We start from the raw sequence: 20,435 nt of genomic DNA on the forward strand, positions 1-20,435 counted from the left end.
CGGAGCCGGTGTTCTGCACTGGCTGCAGGCAGCAGCAGCAGCACTGCAGCCAGCCAGGTGCTAGTCAGTTTGTGTAAAAATGGCACGCACAATATAAATCAATCTTCATTACGACTTTAAAAACATAGCCATTAACATTACATAGGCCTACACACATCTTGCCATAGCGTTAGCAGTTTGTACAATGTCTGTAGCTGTTAGCTAGCTAGCCCTTCACAACAACAGCTAACACCGTAGCTACTAGCTACTGTAGCAAAGGAGGAAATGGGAGTCTGAGAGGCAGGGTGTTTAAAGACAATGATAGGCGTTTATTTAACATCCAAGAAGGCTAACATACAACGTTGTTTTACTAACTCCAACCGGGACTATTATCGCTTTCTTCTTCTTCTTCTTCTATTTGGTGTTTTACGGCGGACGGGCACCAAAATTGGGCCATTTACCGCCACCTACCGACCCGGAAATCGGGCCAGTCTTCCATTCTCCCCTCTTCTTTTTCTTTTTCTTTTTCTTTTTTTTTTCTTCAACGGTCCAATGTCAGATCGCGACCAAATCCATTCAACCCCCTAACACACCAAACAAAACAAAAACCCATCCCTAACATCACCACCCTATCCAACCTAAACTATGAGTCACTCATTGCCCCCTGCGGCTGACTCTGGCCTTCCTGAGCACTCACCACCCCCTTCCCTAACTCTCCTACTTGATCACTCACAACAACCTTCTTCCCTGACTTCGCTAACTCCCTCGATACTTGCCCCATTGTCAACCCCTTCATACCCATGTCTAGTACCGCCGCCTCAACTACTAACCTTAACCTCTCTGTCCTACTGCTAACCATAACTATAGTATTCACCACTCTCGTCACAAACGCCACTATCTCCAACTTCACCCCCCACACCCTCTCCTTCTCCTCCTGTACTTCCTCTACCGACAAATGCCCTTTTCTAAACCCCTTATCCACACCTTGCTTCCCCTGATCCTCCTGCACTACCCTTACTGCCAAATGCCCTTCTCCTTCCTCACCTTGCTTCCCCTGATCCTCCTGCACTACCCTTACTGCCAAATGCCCTTCTCCTTCCTCACCTTGCTTTCCCTGACCTAACTTCCTAACTGCCTCCGCATACGAAATCCTATCATCCCTTCTCACTCTCTGAACCTCAACCTCCCTCCTCATCACCACACAACCCCTAAACGCTACACTATGCTCCCCACCACAACTACAACACTTCAGCCTCACTCCCTCTCCACACTTCCCATATTCATGCTCCCCGCCACACCTAGCACACCTCTGTCCCTTCTTACAAGAAACAGCTACATGGCCAAATTCCTGACACCTATAACACCTAAGAGGACTCTGAACAAATTCCCTAACCCTAAACAACCTACACCCTACAAACACTACACTAGGAACAACCTTACCCTCAAACTTAATCACTACCGTCTCCGTCTCTACCCTATCTGCCCCCCTCTTCATCCTTTCTGCACCCTTAACTATGCCATTACGCCCGTCCTTCCCTAACCCTTCCACCAGCTGCTCCACGCTAACCTCGACCGGTACCCCAGCTATCACCCCCTTACATCCCCCCTCCCTCTTCTCCCCTACTCTCACTACCTCCCTTATACCCACGCCACCAATGCTCCTCATCTTCCTAGCCATCTCCACCTGCCCTACACTTACACACCCTACGGCCAGATTCCCATCTCTCAAAACTCTAGCATACTTTACCTCTCCTAACTGCTTACCTACGAGTTTTGGCAGCTCGAACAACCCTAACTTGCTCACTCCCCCCACCCCCTCAAACCTAACCACTACATGAATCACTTCCGCAACAACCTCGTCTCTACCCTCACCATCTGATCCACTCGAGCTATCCCCCCTACCCTTCTTCCTTTTCACCCCCTTCCCCCCACTATCCCTGCCCCTCTTCTCCACCTTACTCCACCCTTCTCCCCCGCTCTCACCCCCCGAGCCACACTCCATTCTGTCATCTCCCATCGCCAAACTCACTCCCTCAGGGAGCAGCAAGGCGGACATACCCATCAGCTCATTCCCTCATATCCGTCAATCTTGACCCCGCAGTCTTCACCCTTGATCCAGGAAACAAACCCGAGATACACCTTGCCATCCCCGGAGTACACAGCACGACAGCGAGAGCCCACCCTCCATGCTAGAGCCTCCTCCATGTCTCCATATCCCATCAAACAGTTCTCTCGACAAGTAAACTTAAGTCTCTCCCGCTTTCGACACCACCGCCCCGGCACACCAGGACCAGACTCCAAACATTCAATCTGCAAAACGCTTCCCTCCTGACGGAGCGACTCTACTTCCCCTTCCGACATCCTCACGCCATCGACACGGAACAGTCCTTCCACCATCTCCTCCGAAAACCACAACCTCCTCTGCTCCGACCACACCCAGCCGCAATCCAACCCAACCGCTCCTCCTTCCGCCATCCTGGCGCCTTCCGCTAGCCAGCAGCCGCTTCGCCACATGGTTTCCCGTCTTGTTGCTCCGACCCTCCACCAGCGCAGTTGGCTGAACCTATTATCGCTTTCGCGCTGCTTGTTGATGTTATGAACTGCTCCTAACGTGACCGGAGCTGAAGGTGCCACACGCTAAAATGTCCGTGGGGACCCGGCGCCAACCCATAGATAGTTCCAACTCACCGAATTACGTAATCCACCACAGTTGCACTCAATATTTAAATAATGTTAGTCTAAATAAATGTAGACAGAAACATAATAATTTCAAGCAGAAAACGAATCTTTCCATTAAGAACTGACAATCAGGGAATTTAAACATGGTTGATATTGTTTTTGTGTGTTTATATTAATTAAAGAAAGGAAAGTCTAGTGCTGGCTGAGCATATTGTTTGTTTGCACTAAGTTAATACTTTGACAAATGTAGCCTATATTTTTCAGTCAGTTCGGTCTTTGTGTGCCAAACATTATTTAAGGCTGTAAACACTGTAAACCTTTTATTTTATTTTTAATAAATGAGAAGCATGTTTAGATTTGAGTGTTACATTTTTTTTTAATAAAAATTAACTTATATCGAACTGAAAACCGTGACCCCAAAATCGTGATACGAACCAAACCGTCCATTTTGTGAACCGTCCCACCCCTACCGTTTATCATAAAAATTCAGTGCCCCCGAAATACAAAAAAAAGCCCCCGAAAATCAATTAAGGGGGGCAAAAAAAGCCCTTGAAAAAAAATGTTAATTTCTAACCCTGGTTCAGTCAGTATGTTCTTCCTGTGCCCCAGGACAGTTCAGTCAGTATGTTCTTCCTGTGCCCCAGGACAGTTCAGTCAGTATGTTCTTCCTGTGTTCCAGGACAGTTCAGTCAGTATGTTTGTTCCAGGACAGTTCAGTCAGTATGTTCTTCCTGTGCTCCAGGACAGTTCAGTCAGTATGTTCTTCCTGTGCTCCAGGACAGTTCAATCAGTATGTTCTTCCTGTGCCCCAGTACAGTTCAGTCAGTATGTTCTTCCTGTGCTCCAGGACAGTTCAGTCAGTATGTTCTTCCTGTGCCCCAGGACAGTTCAGTCAGTATGTTCTTCCTGTGCCCCAGGACAGTTCAGTCAGTATGTTCTTCCTGTACTCCAGGACAGTTCAGTCAGCATGTCCTTCCTGTGCCCCAGGACAGTTCAGTCAGTATGTTCCTCCTGTGTTCCAGGACAGTTCAGTCAGTATGTTCTTCCTGTGCCCCAGGACAATTTACTCAGTATGTTATTTTGCCTGCCGGCATTCTTTTGACAGTTATGGTTCCATCATTGTGTCCTGTATCATAAGGTTGATCCTCTCTGGCAGAGAGACTGTCCCTCGACTGTCCCTCTGCCAGAGAGGACCAACCTTATGATACAGGACACAATGATGGTACCATAACTGTAACATAAATGTCACCAGTGATAAATCTAAGGTCAGAATTTGAAAGCAGAAGTTGCGACAGATCTTCTGATTCCCCTTGAACTCACCATAATTTACACGTTGATCTACTTGTGTTGGTAGTTTGAAAGGTTTGTTATCATTGTAGACCACAGGGAAAACAACTCCAAGCAAAAAATTTAAAGTATACTTAAGTATATTTTCTAAAAGTATACTTTGTATACTTTTTTTGTACTCAGAAAGTACATACTAAAGTTGTGTTAAATTGAAACATATACTACAATACAAAAAACATCTGTTGGGCCTGTTTCGGTTATCTTTTTGAATTCCACAAAGTCCTGAACGGTGACCAATCAATCAAACCTTCCTGTCATCTCAGGTGTTCCTCTGGGCAGAGGTCATGGAGAGGTCACGGTGGGAACAGAGAGAAGAACGACAAGTCCTCTTCATCAGTGGTTTCTACCTGATCTGAAGCACAACACACACACACACTCTCTCACTCGTAAATGTTTGTTGTATTTTTGTATCAACAATTAAAGCGACAATGTGTATTATTTCTATGAATGAATCAAGGTACTAACAGAACAGACCACTAGCCTTTCAACGTATCACTCTCTTGCCTCAAGCTCTTCAGGAAGTCTGCATGTAAGAAAGAAGCACACAGAACGACGTGGAGATGAAAACACAGAGGCAGTACCGATTGTGGCCAGCAGGCGCCACTAATCCACATTGTCGCTTTGAAGCCTTGTGAAATCTTTTGGAAATGTTTTGACAGACCATGTATTTGCAGTTGTAACGTCAATTTAAACCACTTACATGAAGTATCAACAAGTACAAACAACCTTTAATTAACTGAAAGTGAATTGATCCCAAGCCGAGTGAAAAAAACACACCAGTTCAAGTTGTTTGAGCGAAAAGTACAGCACTTGCTTTTTCTGAATTAGACGATGATGATGATGATTTACTTTTACATTTTGTCATTTTAGATGATGATAATGATGATGATGATGATGATGATGATGATGATGAAGGTAATGATGATGATGGTGGTGATGATGATGATGATGATGATGATGATGATGATGAGGATGAGGATGAGGATGAGGATGATGATGATGATGAATATTCTGTGCAATCTATTCTACACTTATTACATAGTGGCAAAATATATATTTTCTTGGCTTTTAATTGAAGGGTTAATTACCAGTGCCTTGCTTAACGGCACCTTGTCACCAGCCACTCTGTACTGTACAGTCTGTAACCTCCAGTTGCAGTGCTGTGCTCTCCGCTGTAGTGCCACCTGAACACAGTACAGCAGACAGATTTCAGACCAGAGTCGCGGCAGTCGCCATCTAGTGGACAATGTGAGAAATGCACAGGGAAATAATTACTTGGCAAGCACAGACCTACCTATGAACTGATATGTGCACACAAGCACACACACATATAGACAGTGTTGTAGCCAATTTAATGATTTTCTGCAGTTACTTCATTGAATGAAGGCACTGTGTTACCATGAAGGTGTTCACCAATTAGCTGGCAGTGGGCACAGGAGGCGGGGCTCAGGTGTTCTCAGGCACAGCATATAGGTAAGCATTCACAGGTGTGCAACGGGAGGGAATTGGGTAATTATCACAGGGAAGCCACATCGTTTTTAAACCGTGCGCGTTTGTTTTGTTTTCAGTTATATTGAGTCACTTTTCAGGTTGACTTTGTAGCACTTATCCTTTGTTTAAGTTCCAGTTTAAACACAGAGTTTACGTTATGCTTATTTTTGTCCACTCTGCAAGTAACAATAAAAACTCTCAAACGTACTCAAGGAGAAGACATCATTTATTATCAACAAGCACCACGCGTTGGAAAGAGCTTCACACCATATTCCCTCACTGGCATATTTTCTTGTTAGGTTGCCGTTACACAAGTTAAAAAACTAGCTTCCAAACAAGATTGTTTTGAAGACCAACAGACACAGAAGGAGTCAAGGAACAGCGGCCCTTTCATTGACGATTCTGCCGATTCAAACCACGATATCAACAGCACGCAGCGCAACGCGGAACAACACATCAAAGAAGCTACGGTGAGACGGATTCATGAATGAATGAAATAAAGTTGTGGAAGGAGTGGCCTCACGCAACGGGATGTAGGCAAATCCCATCAAGAATTCTAAGTAAAGCCTCCGCCTATTGCTTGACATTATAAACATGAGTAATGTGGGGAATCAGGAAGTTAACGTTGGAATGGATGCAGCTGTCAATCAAAATGAAACAGAAAATGAACTTGGCAAAAGGCTTTCTAAGCCCACATTTAAAGCTTTGGAAACAAAAATCATGTTGTTGCATAAAGAAAGGAACTTTGGACTGAAACAATTATGTAAAATGGCTAAGGAGTTGGATCAAATGATGGGCTCAAATGAAAACATTTCCGTCATGCAAATCAAGCACGACATATTGTGGAAGTTGTATGGTGAAACTACACGGTTGCATGAATCACTAAAACCTCTATTGCCTGACGACGAAATGTCTAAACAAACTAAATGGTTTCAAGGTCACATGCACAATGTTAATCAGATCATTAACAAAATGGAGAAATGGGTGCTTGCAAACAGGGAGCAATGCATGCCCACACACATTGATGATTATGACTATGAAATCAGTGGTGTGCCCAATGCAACTGAGGTTGTGGTTGGTCCAAAGAACAATGCTGTGTCGAGTACAAATGAGGTTCTGGATAATGACGGTTCAAATAACAATGCTGTGTCACATACAAACGAGGTTCTTGATAATGATGGTTAAAATTTCAATACTGTGTCAAATGGAAATGAGGAGGTGGATAGTATTGGGCCACATGACAGTGTTTCCAATACGGGTAAATCAAGTGTGTCACGTGCAGTGATGCCATTACTGTAATCTGATTACTTTCCCCGAAAATAGTAATCTAACGCTGTCACATAGCAATGTCACAAGACAATATAGAAGATAAGCTGGAACGGGCTGTATGTGAAAACCAGCCCGTCCAGTAGTGCTTTTAAAGCAAGGTCCCGAGCAGGTAATAAAGTGAACACAAGACGTTGATCCAAATAGTAAATTATATTTATTATCCAGGGTAGGGCTTGAAACCTCCACTGATATTAGTAGGCAACAAAGGGAAAAAACAACCCACAAACATGTAACAAACAGGGAAAAAGGTAATTGGAGAACAGACAAAGTGAGATATACTAAATAAGCGCCCACAGACACTCAAAGGTACCAAAGGTACAATTCCACACTCAGTGGAAAATAGGCCTAAAGCCAACAAGAGAGTACTCACAACAAGAGAGAAGTGGCGCAGAGGGCACTTCTCTATATATATATACTTAGTACTTAGTCCACACGAAGCAGTAGACAAGCACAGTATTGTTCCACAATGGTCAATAAATGGCAACCTCACGAAACTCTGATCAGTAGCACTGACAGAGTGAGGCGCCCCGATGTGTGTCATCTCCACTCTATTAACCACCCATCTCCACTGCCTGTTACAAGGTGCACCAATCAGATGCAACCAATCCAATCAGGGAGATGAGTGGCATCTGTGAATAGAAACAGAAATTAGGAGATGACACAACACCACACATAACAGACAACACAAATAATATACTAACCTGATGTTCAGATGGTGTCATAAATACAGGAATAATGGTAATGCCCACCCCACGTACCCCCCATAAGAGCGAACCTGTTATGGTTTGTAACCGACCCCAATCGCACAACACAAGACAGGTATGAGAGTAAGCCAAGAACTGGGCATTTATTGAAAACAACAGAAAACGGCACTGTCCCTTTAAGGGAGAACACAAATTACAGGAAAACATGAATTGGGAAAATAGGCACAGTGCCTTTAAGAGGCGAGCTGGCTAAGGGGAAGGCTAAGGGAAGGCTAACGGACAGGGCCGGGGCAAGGGACAAGGCAGGAACAGGGAGGACTAGGAGGACTGGACAGGGAAGACTAGGAGGACTAGGAGGACTGGACAGGGAGGACTAGGATGACTAGGAGGACTGGACAGGGAGGACTAGGAGGACTAGAGAGGGGAAACAGGGACAGAGGCCCGCGGAGGCGGGCTGGGGACAGGGAGGACTAGGAGGACTAGAAGGACTGGACAGGGAGGACTAGGAGGACTGGACAAGGAGGACTAGGAGGACTAGAAGGACTGGACAGGGAGGACTAGGAGGACTAGAGAGGGGAAACAGGGACAGAGGCCCGCGGAGGCGGGCTGGGGACAGGGAGGACTAGGAGGACTAGAAGGACAGGACAGGGGAGGACTAGGAGGACAAGAAGGACTGGACAGGGGGGCGAGGGCTGGAGCTGCTTACAGGGAGGAGTAGGAGGGCGCAGGCTAGACGTCTGGAGGAGAGCGCGCCGGCTCGGAGAGCGCATCTGGCGCGGAGGTCTGAGTGGTGCGCGTCTGCTTGGAGTACGCGCCGGTACGGAGAGCGCATCTGGCGCGGAGGTCTGAGTGGTGCGCGTCTGCTTGGAGTACGCGCCGGTACGGAGAGCGCATCTGGCGCGGAGTCTGGATGCGCGTCTGGATGCGCGTCTGGAGTGAAGAGCGCGTCTGGCGCGGAGTCTGGATGCGCGTCTGGAGTGCGTCTGAATGCGCGTCTGGATGCGCGTCTGGAGTGAAGAGCGCATCTGGCGCGGAGTCTGGATGCGCGTCTGGAGTGCGTCTGAATGCGCGTCTGGATGCACGTCTGGAGTGAAGAGCGCGTCTGGTTCGGAGGTCTGGATGCGCGTCTGGAGTGCGTCTGAATGCGCGTCTGGATGCGCGTCTGGAGTGAAGAGCGTGTCTGGCTCGGAGGTCTGGATGCGCGTCTGGAGTGCGTCTGAATGCGCGTCTGGATGCGCGTCTGGAGTGAAGAGCGCGTCTGGCTCGGAGGTCTGGAGTGGAACACTGGAATACCTCCCGTAGAGGATTTAGAAAGCGCAGTACAGTGTCTCCCTCCAGGCAAACGGCGACAGGTAGCGAAGGCTTGAGCGCATCTCACGCCGGAGATAAAACAGCATACAGACAGAAACAGAAACTCCCGTAGGAGCCTACAGACAGAGAACCTCCCGAAGGAGTTTGGTGATAGAGATATGATACGGAACGACCCAACCAGGACTGAGGGGAAGAGCGAGGGCTTTAAAGCCCAACAGGGGCGCTAATTAGAATACACATCAGGTGCGTGAAGGTAATTGATACTTGAACTAGAAGAGTGTGTTCGGCACGAACCAATCAAACAGATACTGACAGATAGTCCAAGGGTGTGGGCTGCTAAAGAGCAGACGAGGCTAAACGAGCGCGAGGGTGGGGGCTGGAGAGGTGAGGAGACAGGGAAATAAGGTCCAGGGAAGAGGCGAACCTCACAGTACTCCCCCCTCCACGGGAGCCACCGGGCGACCCAAAAATACAGACAGAGGGGCAGGGGACAAAACAAGGCAACAAACAAAAAGTACTGGGCCATGCTAGCAGGGGAAGCCACAACAAAAGTGGGGCTAGCAAAGGAACAGGGTAGCTGAGGGGTAACCAGGGTAGCTGAGGGGTAAGTAGGGTAGCTGAGGGGTAACTAGAGGAGCTGAGGGGTAACTAGAGGAGCTGAGGGGTAACCAGAGGAGCTGAGGGGTAACTAGGGTAGCTGATAGGGCACTGATAGCTACAGGGCCTATGCTAGCTGTACTGCTACATTAACACAGAGGCTGCGCTAGCTGCCGGAGCTAGGCTGGCAGACAGGGCTGGACCAGCATGAGAGAACAAGCTAGCTGGAAGGACAGTCCTAGCTGTGGGGAACTGACCTAGCTAGCTGAAGGGGCAGTCCTAGCAGTGGGGAAAACTGACCTTGCTAGCTGAAGGGGCAGTCCTAGCAGTGAGAGAAAACTGACCTTGCTAGCTGAAGGGGCAGTCCTAGCAGTGGGGAAACTGACCTTGCTAGCTGAAGGGGCAGTCCTAGCAGTGGGAAAACTGACCTTGCTAGCTGAAAGGGCAGTCCTAGCAGTGGGAGAAAACTGACCTTGCTAGCTGAAAGGGCAGTCCTAGCAGTGGGAAAAAACTGACCTTGCTAGCTGAAAGGGCAGTCCTAGCAGTGGGAAAACTGACAAAAAGTGGAGGCCATGCAGAGGGACCGGGTTAGCTGCCTGGGCATGGCTAGCTACAGGGCCTATGCCAGCTGCAAGGGCTGCATTAACATAGAGGCTGTGCTAACAGCCGGGGCTAAGCTAGCAGACTGGGGCCATGCTGGTAGTAGAGGCCTAACAAGCTGCAGGGGAGCTAACGAGGCTAACAGGGAAGCAAACAGGGGAGTCAACAGGCTAACAGGGGAGCTAACAGGGGAGATTAACAAGCTAACAGGGGAGCTAACAGGGCTAACAGGGAAGCTAACAGGGAAGCTAACAGGGGAGACTAACAGGGGAAACTAACAGGCTAAACAGGGGAGCTAACAGGGGCTAACAGGGGAGCTAACAGGGGAATCAACAGGGGAACTAACAAGGCTAACAGGGAACAAAAAAAAAAGGCAAACTCAACATACACCGTCTGTGCTGGCTGGGGTCGTCGACTGGTCGGGTCGTACTGTTATGGTTTGTAACCGACCCCAATCGCACAACACAAGACAGGTATGAGAGTAAGCCAAGAACTGGGCATTTATTGAAAACAACAGAAAACGGCACTGTCCCTTTAAGGGAGAACACAAATTACAGGAAAACATGAATTGGGAAAATAGGCACAGTGCCTTTAAGAGGCGAGCTGGCTAAGGGGAAGGCTAAGGGAAGGCTAACGGACAGGGCCGGGGCAAGGGACAAGGCAGGAACAGGGAGGACTAGGAGGACTGGACAGGGAAGACTAGGATGACTAGGAGGACTGGACAGGGAGGACTAGGAGGACTAGAGAGGGGAAACAGGGACAGAGGCCCGCGGAGGCGGGCTGGGGACAGGGAGGACTAGGAGGACTAGAAGGACTGGACAGGGAGGACTAGGAGGACTGGACAAGGAGGACTAGGAGGACTAGAAGGACTGGACAGGGAGGACTAGGAGGACTAGAGAGGGGAAACAGGGACAGAGGCCCGCGGAGGCGGGCTGGGGACAGGGAGGACTAGGAGGACTAGAAGGACAGGACAGGGGAGGACTAGGAGGACAAGAAGGACTGGACAGGGGGGCGAGGGCTGGAGCTGCTTACAGGGAGGAGTAGGAGGGCGCAGGCTAGACGTCTGGAGGAGAGCGCGCCGGCTCGGAGAGCGCATCTGGCGCGGAGGTCTGAGTGGTGCGCGTCTGCTTGGAGTACGCGCCGGTACGGAGAGCGCATCTGGCGCGGAGGTCTGAGTGGTGCGCGTCTGCTTGGAGTACGCGCCGGTACGGAGAGCGCATCTGGCGCGGAGTCTGGATGCGCGTCTGGATGCGCGTCTGGAGTGAAGAGCGCGTCTGGCGCGGAGTCTGGATGCGCGTCTGGAGTGCGTCTGAATGCGCGTCTGGATGCGCGTCTGGAGTGAAGAGCGCATCTGGCGCGGAGTCTGGATGCGCGTCTGGAGTGCGTCTGAATGCGCGTCTGGATGCGTGTCTGGAGTGAAGAGCGCGTCTGGCTCGGAGGTCTGGATGCGCGTCTGGAGTGCGTCTGAATGCGCGTCTGGATGCACGTCTGGAGTGAAGAGCGCGTCTGGCTCGGAGGTCTGGATGCGCGTCTGGAGTGCGTCTGAATGCGCGTCTGGATGCGCGTCTGGAGTGAAGAGCGCGTCTGGCTCGGAGGTCTGGAGTGGAACACTGGAATACCTCCCATAGAGGATTTAGAAAGCGCAGTACAGTGTCTCCCTCCAGGCAAACGGCGACAGGTGGCGAAGGCTTGAGCGCATCTCACGCCGGAGATAAAACAGCATACAGACAGAAACAGAAACTCCCGTAGGAGCCTACAGACAGAGAACCTCCCGAAGGAGTTTGGTGATAGAGATATGATACGGAACGACCCGACCAGGACTGAGGGGAAGAGCGAGGGCTTTAAAGCCCAACAGGGGCGCTAATTAGAATACACATCAGGTGCGTGAAGGTAATTGATACTTGAACTAGAAGAGTGTGTTCGGCACGAACCAATCAAACAGATACTGACAGATAGTCCAAGGGTGTGGGCTGCTAAAGAGCAGACGAGGCTAAACGAGCGCGAGGGTGGGGGCTGGAGAGGTGAGGAGACAGGGAAATAAGGTCCAGGGAAGAGGCAAACCTCACAGAACCTGTAGGGTGAGCAAAACATTATTACTTATTACCCAACATGAGGTTAGTACACACACTAGGGAGAACAGAAACAACAACAAAAATTCTCCTCCCACAATCACCCACCAAATGGGCACACCAGCACCACACAGGCCCAGACAACATAACAATTGTCTCCTGCACACGTACAACACTACGCACAACAATGCATGCATGCAAAATAGACGCGCAGTGACGTCAGTGAAAACTGCATGTAGCACACACCGGCTACCGTATGCAAACCGTTCCCAAAATGTGGTGAGATCTAACTCACAAATAACCATGTCAAACGCACACGGTCAGCTACACACCCAGCCTCCACCGCTTTAGAGCGATCAATTGCTCGGGCGACACTGCTTGATGAATGTAAAATTCAGGTGGTAACGCTACGTCTTCCATCATCATCTCTCCAATAGATGGTTCGGGAATTACCAGCTTCCCCTGAACGCTACATACAGCAACCTCTTCCATCTCTCCAACAGATGGCCCCCTGTCCTCGGCGAGAGCCTCGCCACCGACAGAGTCACTCAACGTCAAAACTTGAGTTCGCTCCCCGTCCTGTGCCTTGGTGACAACACAAGCAGAAAACACATTGGGGTGATTATCAATAAATTCATCACAACACAAGTCAGTCAATGGAGCCTTTTCAACCTCCACTACAGGGATCACACTCTCCCCAGCGAACTTGTTCCCCATGACAAAATCAACCCCCACACCTTTTGGTTTCTGGGCTGACTTTCTTTTGTCCTGTCGCTTCCTCAGCGTACGACATCCTTTTACCACATGGCCTGTCTTTTTACAATAATTGCACACCACCGGTCTCCTAGACGGCGGCGAGCGTGGTGGGGATGCTGACTCAATCAACGCATCGCACAGAAACTCAGACACCGGGGCGGCCACCATCTCCAGACATGGAATTACTTTCCCCCCAGCTATATCATTCCCCATGATAAAATCAATTCCGGCTACCGGAAAAGAGGAACGAACCGCCACGGGAAAACAACCTGTGACTAGTTTTGACCTCACATGTATCATATGTAACGGAGCGGGCGTGTAGCCCATTTCCATCCCGCACACAATAGCACTTGATTTACAAGACGACCCCACATTTAACGGCAATACATCCGCCAGCATAAAGGACTGTGAACCACCTGTATCACGAAGGATCCTCACCTCGCGCTGGTCACAGACTTTACCCGACAGTGACACAAAACCAGAAGACATAAAAGGATCAAAACAACTGTCTGGTTTCTCCCGCCCAGGGCGTGAGACAGTGCTAATCAACCCCACCACCTTTGGTTCCTGAGATGGCCTGTCAGTATTTTGCCGATCGCGCACAAATGCATAACAGTCCGCCACCAAATGACCTGGCTTCCTACAATAATTACAATGTCTCTTTTCAGACGGAGGCGAGCGTGGCCGATACGCACGCTCGCCATTTCCCCGAAATGGTAATTCTCGAGAGGGAAACGCACCGTTTTTAACACACACAGTATCGTTACGCACGGAAGCATGTTTGTGCGTCAACGCCAATTCATCCGCCAAAACAGCAGCGTCTTGGAGAGTAGACACTTTCTGTTCATTCAGATACAGTTCGGTTCGTTCGGGCATACAGAGTTTAAATTGTTCCATGAGTACTAACTCGCTCATGGCTGCAAGATCCTGCACCTTACTCGCCGCGCACCATCGTTCAAAAAGATTCCTCTGTTCACGGGAGAAATCTGTATTTGTTTGAGAAGGGGATTTTCTGAGCGAGCGAAAACGCTGTCTATATGCTTCGGGAACCAACTCATACACACGCAAAACAGCATTCTTCACCCGCTCATAACTTTGACTGTCTGCCATAGTTAATGACGCTACCGCTACACTGGCTTTGCCAGTGAGCCTGGTCTGAAGTAATATCACCCACATATCCTCCGGCCAATGCAGAGCCTGTGCAATCCGCTCAAAAGCAGAAAAATAAGCCTCTACTTCTGATTCTCGGAACATGGGTACCAGATTAACGTGCTGGCTGATATTAAAGCGAGCCGGGGAAACCCCAGCTGGAGAGGAGGTAGCACTACCACTACCAGCTCCAGCCTCCAACCTCAGCCTCTCTATGGCCAGTTGAAGTTCCCTGTCTTTTTCCTCCTTTCTCTCCAGCCCGGCTCTCTCCTTTTCTCGCTCTTCCCTGTCTTTCTCCCTCTCCTCTCTGTCTCGTACAGCCGCTTTGTCCTCTCTGTCTCGTACAGCTGCTCTCTCTTCTCTGTCTCGTACAGCTGCTCTGTCCTCTCTGTCTCTCTCTCTCTCTTCCCTGTCTCGCTCCTCCCTGCGCAAAAGCGCTCTCTCCTCCATCTGGAGACGGGCAAAACGCAGACTAGAGCGCGTATGGCCAGAAGACGTGGATTCTTTATCTGAATCCCCCGCGCCCTCACTTTCAGCTCTGGGCGTACTACCATTCTTCCTAATAGCACCACCCTCCGGGTTAAGATCACGCAAGGGAGAGTCAACCCATTCGCCAGTGTTTTCAACCTCCTGGTCACTATGACTCACCACTCCCCGAGCCGTGCTGAACACCTGTTGCTCCACCAACCCAGCTATTACAGCCGCCTTCATATCAGCCTTGGACTGGGAACTTTGCACCGCAATATTATAATGCTTAGCAATAAGGCATAATTCCGCCTTAGTGCAACCTTCCACCCGATCCTCTGTTGGATCCGCCACGAAGACTTCAAAAACAAACGCCGACGCAGCCATAATATGTCTTTATGCGTGACTTGACTATGACACACCAAAAAAAATATATATATCACGTCCTCACTTAGTTAACCATGACCGTGCGCAATAATAATAGACACATTCTGCTTTTATACCTTCTTAACCAAAACAATCCAACTGACCACATCTACCAAATGAAAACAATAACAAATGTTCCTAACCACTTAACTAGGAGTCACCTGTGTCACTCTAGCCTATCCCAGCTAAACTACTCCCCTACCGGGATGAAGGCTACACATATCTTCAGTCGCTTACAGATTTCATTGCGCACTCCACCGGAATCACGACTCGTGCCCTCCACCCTCTAGCCAAGCAGGTGACCCCCCCTGTTACCTATGTGGTAGGAAAAAAATATCTGGTTAAGAGCATACACGAATGGTTAATTATTATATAAAACACAGCATGGATACATAAATACTAATAAACAACAACGCCACTTTACCTGATACCATCAGCCCCTATGTCAAACGTACACAGCAGACCGGCATTGAGCCCCCCATGTCACAAGAACATGAAAGACCGGAAATGAGCCCCCATGTCACATAACAATGTCACAAGACAATATAGAATAAGCTGGAACGGGCTGTAGTGCTTTTAAAGCAAAGTCCCGAGCAGGTAATAAAGTGAACACAAGACGTTGATCCAAAATAGTAAATTATATTTATTACACAGGGTAGGGCTTTAAACCTCCTCTGACTTATAATGCAACAAAGGGAAAAGACAACCCACAAACATGTAACAAATAGGGAAAAAGGTAATTGGAGAACAGACAAAGTGAGATATACTAAATAAGCGCCCACAGACACTCAAAGGTACCAAAGGTACAATTCCACACTCAGTGGAAAATAGGCCTAAAGCCAACAAGAGAGTACTCACAACAAGAGAGAAGTGGCGCAGAGGGCACTTCTCTATATATATATACTTAGTACTTAGTCCACACGAAGCAGTAGACAAGCACAGTATCGTTCCACAATGGTCAATAACTGGCAACCTCACGAAACTCTGATCAGTAGCACTGACAGAGTGAGGCGCCCCGATGTGTGTCATCTCCACTCTATTAACCACCCATCTCCACTGCCTGTTCCAAGGTGCACCAATCAGATGCAACCAATCCAATCAGGGAGATGAGTGGCATCTGTGAATAGAAACAGAAATTAGGAGATGACACAACACCACACATAACAGACAACACAAATAATATACTAACCTGATGTTCAGATGGTGTCATAAATACAGGAATAATGGTAATGCCCACCCCACATACCCATGTACGTCACAAACGCGTTAATCTTTACAAGCCAGTAATCTGATTGCAGTTACTTGTCCAAGTGGCTGTGCGTTACTATTTCGTTACTATCTCATCATAATGCAGGCGGAATGCAGTATTTTATTTCGTTTTCGACAGTCAAAAATACGTTTGGAGCTGTTTACCTTGCATTGGGAGTGACGTCACATGTCACGTTTTCAAAGCGTGTCTGAGCACGCAACCTCACGTGTTGTACCATGCTGGTGGGCGGTGCCGGTGGCTGTTATTATTATCAGGCTGACCAAAACATAGCGAGCTACAATGGCTCAGGAAGATGCTGGTAACGCTTTCTTGCACTGGAAGTTCAGTCACTACTTCAGGTTTGTGTCAGCTAAGCCGGGTGAAAAAAACATTCACGTGCGTTGCACACTATGCGGAGGAGGCAAAATACTGTCTACCGCTAAAAACAGCACATCCAATTTAAGAAAGCATCTGGAATCACAGCACAGCGCGACCAAACTGATAGAAAAAAAACCCGAAGCCGAAGTCGGAGGTCCACCACCAGCCAAACAGCAAAAGCTGGATTTCAATAAAAAAAAACACCCGTTAGTGAGCGAGAGCTGAAGAGAATGGTCGGGAGATATGTTGTAGACGAAATGTTACCTCTGAACACTGTTGACTCGCCCTCTTTCCGTGCCATAATAGATCATATCCCTTGTAGTGCTAGAGCTGAGCTGCCCCGAAGAACGGCATTCTCCTCTTACTTAGATACGGAATATGCGGAGATGGAGAAGAACCTGAAGGCCGCGCTAGACGAGGTTGACCATGTATCAACCACAGCCGATATTTGGACTGCTAATAACCGTAGTTATATGGGGGTGACCTGTCACTGGATCAGCAGACCAACACTACAGCGCAACAAGGCAGCATTGGCATGTCGGAGAATCCGTGGTAGACACACCTTTGATATTATTGGTGCAGAAATAGAAAACATACATGCATCATATGGACTAACAAATAAAGTTGTAGCAACAGTGACTGATAATGGTTCCAATTTCGTGAAGGCATTTAAAGTCTATCAGCCTGTCACTGTCACAGAATCCGATGATGAGACGGAGGAGTCTATTCCCACTGATGATGCCACTTTTTTTAGATGTGGCTGGAATCCTCTCAGCAGAGAATGAAAGTGATGGCCAGGAGGTGACTCTCCCCCCGCACTACAGGTGTGCTTCTCATACCATCAACATCATTTCTACAAATGAGGTGGAGAAATACTTGTTATCCAAAGCAGAGAGCAAAGCTGTGTATAGGAGCAGCACGGCTAAATGCACAGCCCTGTGGACCAAAGCAAGTAGGTCTACCATTGCTTCAGAGACAGTGGAGGAAGTAAATAAAAGGAAGCTCCTTGTACCTACATCCACTCGGTGGAATTCTTTTTACGATGCCATAAAGAGAATCGTAGAAATCCCCATGAAAGAGCTGAATACTCTGTGCACCAAGGTGGGAGTCACCTGCTTCAAAGATACAGAATACCAGTTCCTGCATGAGTACTGCACCACCATGAAGCCTCTGACTGTAGCACTGGACATTTTACAAGGTGACTGTCCTTATGGAACTTTACTACCCACACTTGAAGTGCTGATGCAAAAGACCCTCGCTCTGAAGGACACCCTCTCCAAGATGACTGCAGGCCTTCCAGATGCCATAGTGCAGGTATGTTCCACCTTTGAGTTAAACATATTTTGCATTGCGCTATTCATGAACATGGAACACCATACTGCAGTATGTAGGTTGTCAGTAGCACACAATAATAAATAATAATAATAATAATAATAGCATAGGAGGAGCAGTACCGTTTAATAGACTAGTCAACTAGTCTCGCACATCCCTAAATAACAATATCAAAATATATTTCTCAGGCTATCCAGACTCGTTTTGCCCCAGTGCTGGACAACAAAGATGCCCTTCTCGCAGCTGTCAGTTGTCCAAAGTTTAAACTCCGGTGGCTGAGAGATGAAGGTAGGAAGCAAGTGAAGTAGCTCCTGACAGAAGAGTGTCGCTCCTACAATGCTGGAGCACTGAGGCATGCCAGCGTCCCCAACCCCAACACATCTGCCGGCGAAGGTGAGCTGGACTTTTTCTCCTTTGAGGCCGAGCCAGAGGAGGAGACCTACGTGGCAGAAAAGGAGGTGATGGACTACCTAAGGTCAGAGCATGAGCTTCAGATACTGGATAGGTATTCAAACATAAAGAAAATGTTCTTGAAGTATAACACTCCAACCCCATCGAGTGCTCCTGTGGAGCGTCTTTTTAGTCTGGGAGGGTTGGTGCTCACGCCTAGAAGGAACAGACTTTCTGACAAGAGGTTTGAGAATATTCTGTTACTGAGATATAATCACTGGTTTACTTACCCCTCTCCCCTGTTTCACTAGGAACATTAGAACCATATCTGAGGAGTGGGTGGGGGACACTGTAAAACTGAACATGTCATGGTCCCAGCCAGGGATCATGCTTGAACAATATGAACAGTCGTTTTCTGCCGCCCTCTGGTGGCCAAACGCAGCAGCTCCAGATATTGGACCTTATCATCAGGCCTGTAGTCCTAGGTCTTCTGGATATTATTAATGCTACTGTATTTGCATATTGTTAAACGAGCCAAGGCTAGCTATTAAACTATCGATATGAATCGAAAATCTGGGACCCTGATGTAAACAAGACAAACGTCTTTCTCTGGTCTGCATCCCCTTAACAATTGTGTGTATTGAGCCGTACTGTATTGTACCCATTCTGCAATCTGTTAATAAAGTTTTCATTCATTCATTCAAACATAGACGATATTGAACAAGCCATAATCCACGTATTTTCAATCCGAGAGAGAGAGAGAGAGAGAGAGAGAGAGAGAGAGAGAGAGAGAGAGAGAGAGAGAGAGAGAGAGAGAGAGAGAGAGAGAGAGAGAGAGAGAGAGAGAGACTCACTGTTTAGTTGACACATCCAGGGCTTGCCTTGATAAAGTGTATAATCCACTGTTGATGTATTCCAGACCACTGTCCACTGTGTCCAGACTGCATCCGCCATATAGCTTGTTAGCCAAGTGTTAGCTTGTTAGCAGTTGGTCACACAACACAAGTACTTCATTCCTTTGTCCATTTCCGGCGTCGAACAGACTGCAAACTACCTGGCGTTCTATCGCCATGCTCTAAGACAAACTCTAACCTTAACCAACTTTGAAAGAGTGCCTAAGCTTAACAGTCTAAAGAACTTGCAGTCACGGCACGCTCAGCTGCATGCATCTCACAACAACACAACTACCAACGGACCAACCTAGGAATAAGCTAGAATTGGAACATTAGAAATTGGATTCGGCCAATCAGAGATCGTCTCTGTGAAATTCTGCTACGGAAAAAAATACTGGCGTCGGCCAATCAGAGAGCGTCTCCGCGAAATGCGGCTACAGAAATTCTTGACGCTACTGGCTAGACCGCTTCAAATCGCGCCCGGATTCCAACATAATAGTCATATTTCAACGCACAACGCGTTACGCACTGATTGGCTGCGCGTGATACAGCGATCAAACCGTGACGCGCACTCAGAGCGCTATCGCGTCTAGCCCGGGCCGAGAAATACAAAAAAAGAATAAAAAAAAAAGAAAGGTGAGTCACTTCCTGTTCAAGAAAACGAGTATTTTTTTTTTAATATAATAACGTTATATTGTGCATTGGAAACACAAACATACTTAAAATGAGTAAATATTATTAATTTTAAACATGTTTATATTATTTATAGGGCTATAAAACAAAAAACGAAAAACGTATTTTTCTTGTTCTCTCATATAACCAGGGTAGGAGCTGAGGGGGGGCGGTGCCCGAGCGCCCCTAGTGGTAGAGCCGCCACTGCCTCTAAAGGGGTCCCCACACGGCGAGCGATTTTAGCCAGGCGACCGATTTTTTTAGCGAGCCGACCGGCAGAATTGTATCGCCTCCATTGTTATGAATGAGAGAACCCACACGGCAGGAGATTTTGAAGGGACGGTCGCGCAGATATTTCTGTCGCCTCGCTAAATATCGCCTCGATCCTATTTTTGGAGGCGACGGCACAAGGACAATGAGGAAATAACATGACCAGGGCCGCCTCAGGGGGTGTGCGAGCAGTGCGGTCGCACAGGGCCTCGCGGAAAGGGGGGCCTCGCAAAATAAAAATTAAAAGAAAATTAAAAAAATATATTTTTTTTTTTTTTTTTTTTTTGCGAGGCCCCCCTTCCCGCGAGGCCCTTTTTCATCACAGACCTAAAATCTAGTTTTGCTTATA

At 48.0% G+C, this 20,435-nt stretch overlaps 1 protein-coding gene across 3 annotated transcripts in view; it reads left to right on the forward strand.

Annotated features, from left to right (window-relative positions):
* LOC311228793 (gap junction beta-2 protein-like) overlaps positions 1 to 5,703 on the forward strand; it is a 42,888-nt gene extending 37,185 nt beyond the window's left edge. For all 3 annotated transcript variants that reach the window (XM_084314738.1, XM_084314737.1, XM_084314736.1), the window contains one exon: positions 4,269 to 5,703. In XM_084314738.1, coding sequence (XP_084170864.1) covers positions 4,269 to 4,356 — 88 coding nt within the window. In that variant the 3' untranslated portion in view covers positions 4,357 to 5,703. The remainder of the gene's footprint in view (positions 1 to 4,268) is intronic.
* The last annotated feature ends 14,732 nt before the right edge of the window (positions 5,704 to 20,435 follow it).

This window comes from Notolepis coatsorum (assembly GCF_963971535.1).
Source record: "Notolepis coatsorum genome assembly, chromosome: 1".
NCBI lineage: Eukaryota > Metazoa > Chordata > Actinopteri > Aulopiformes > Paralepididae > Notolepis > Notolepis coatsorum.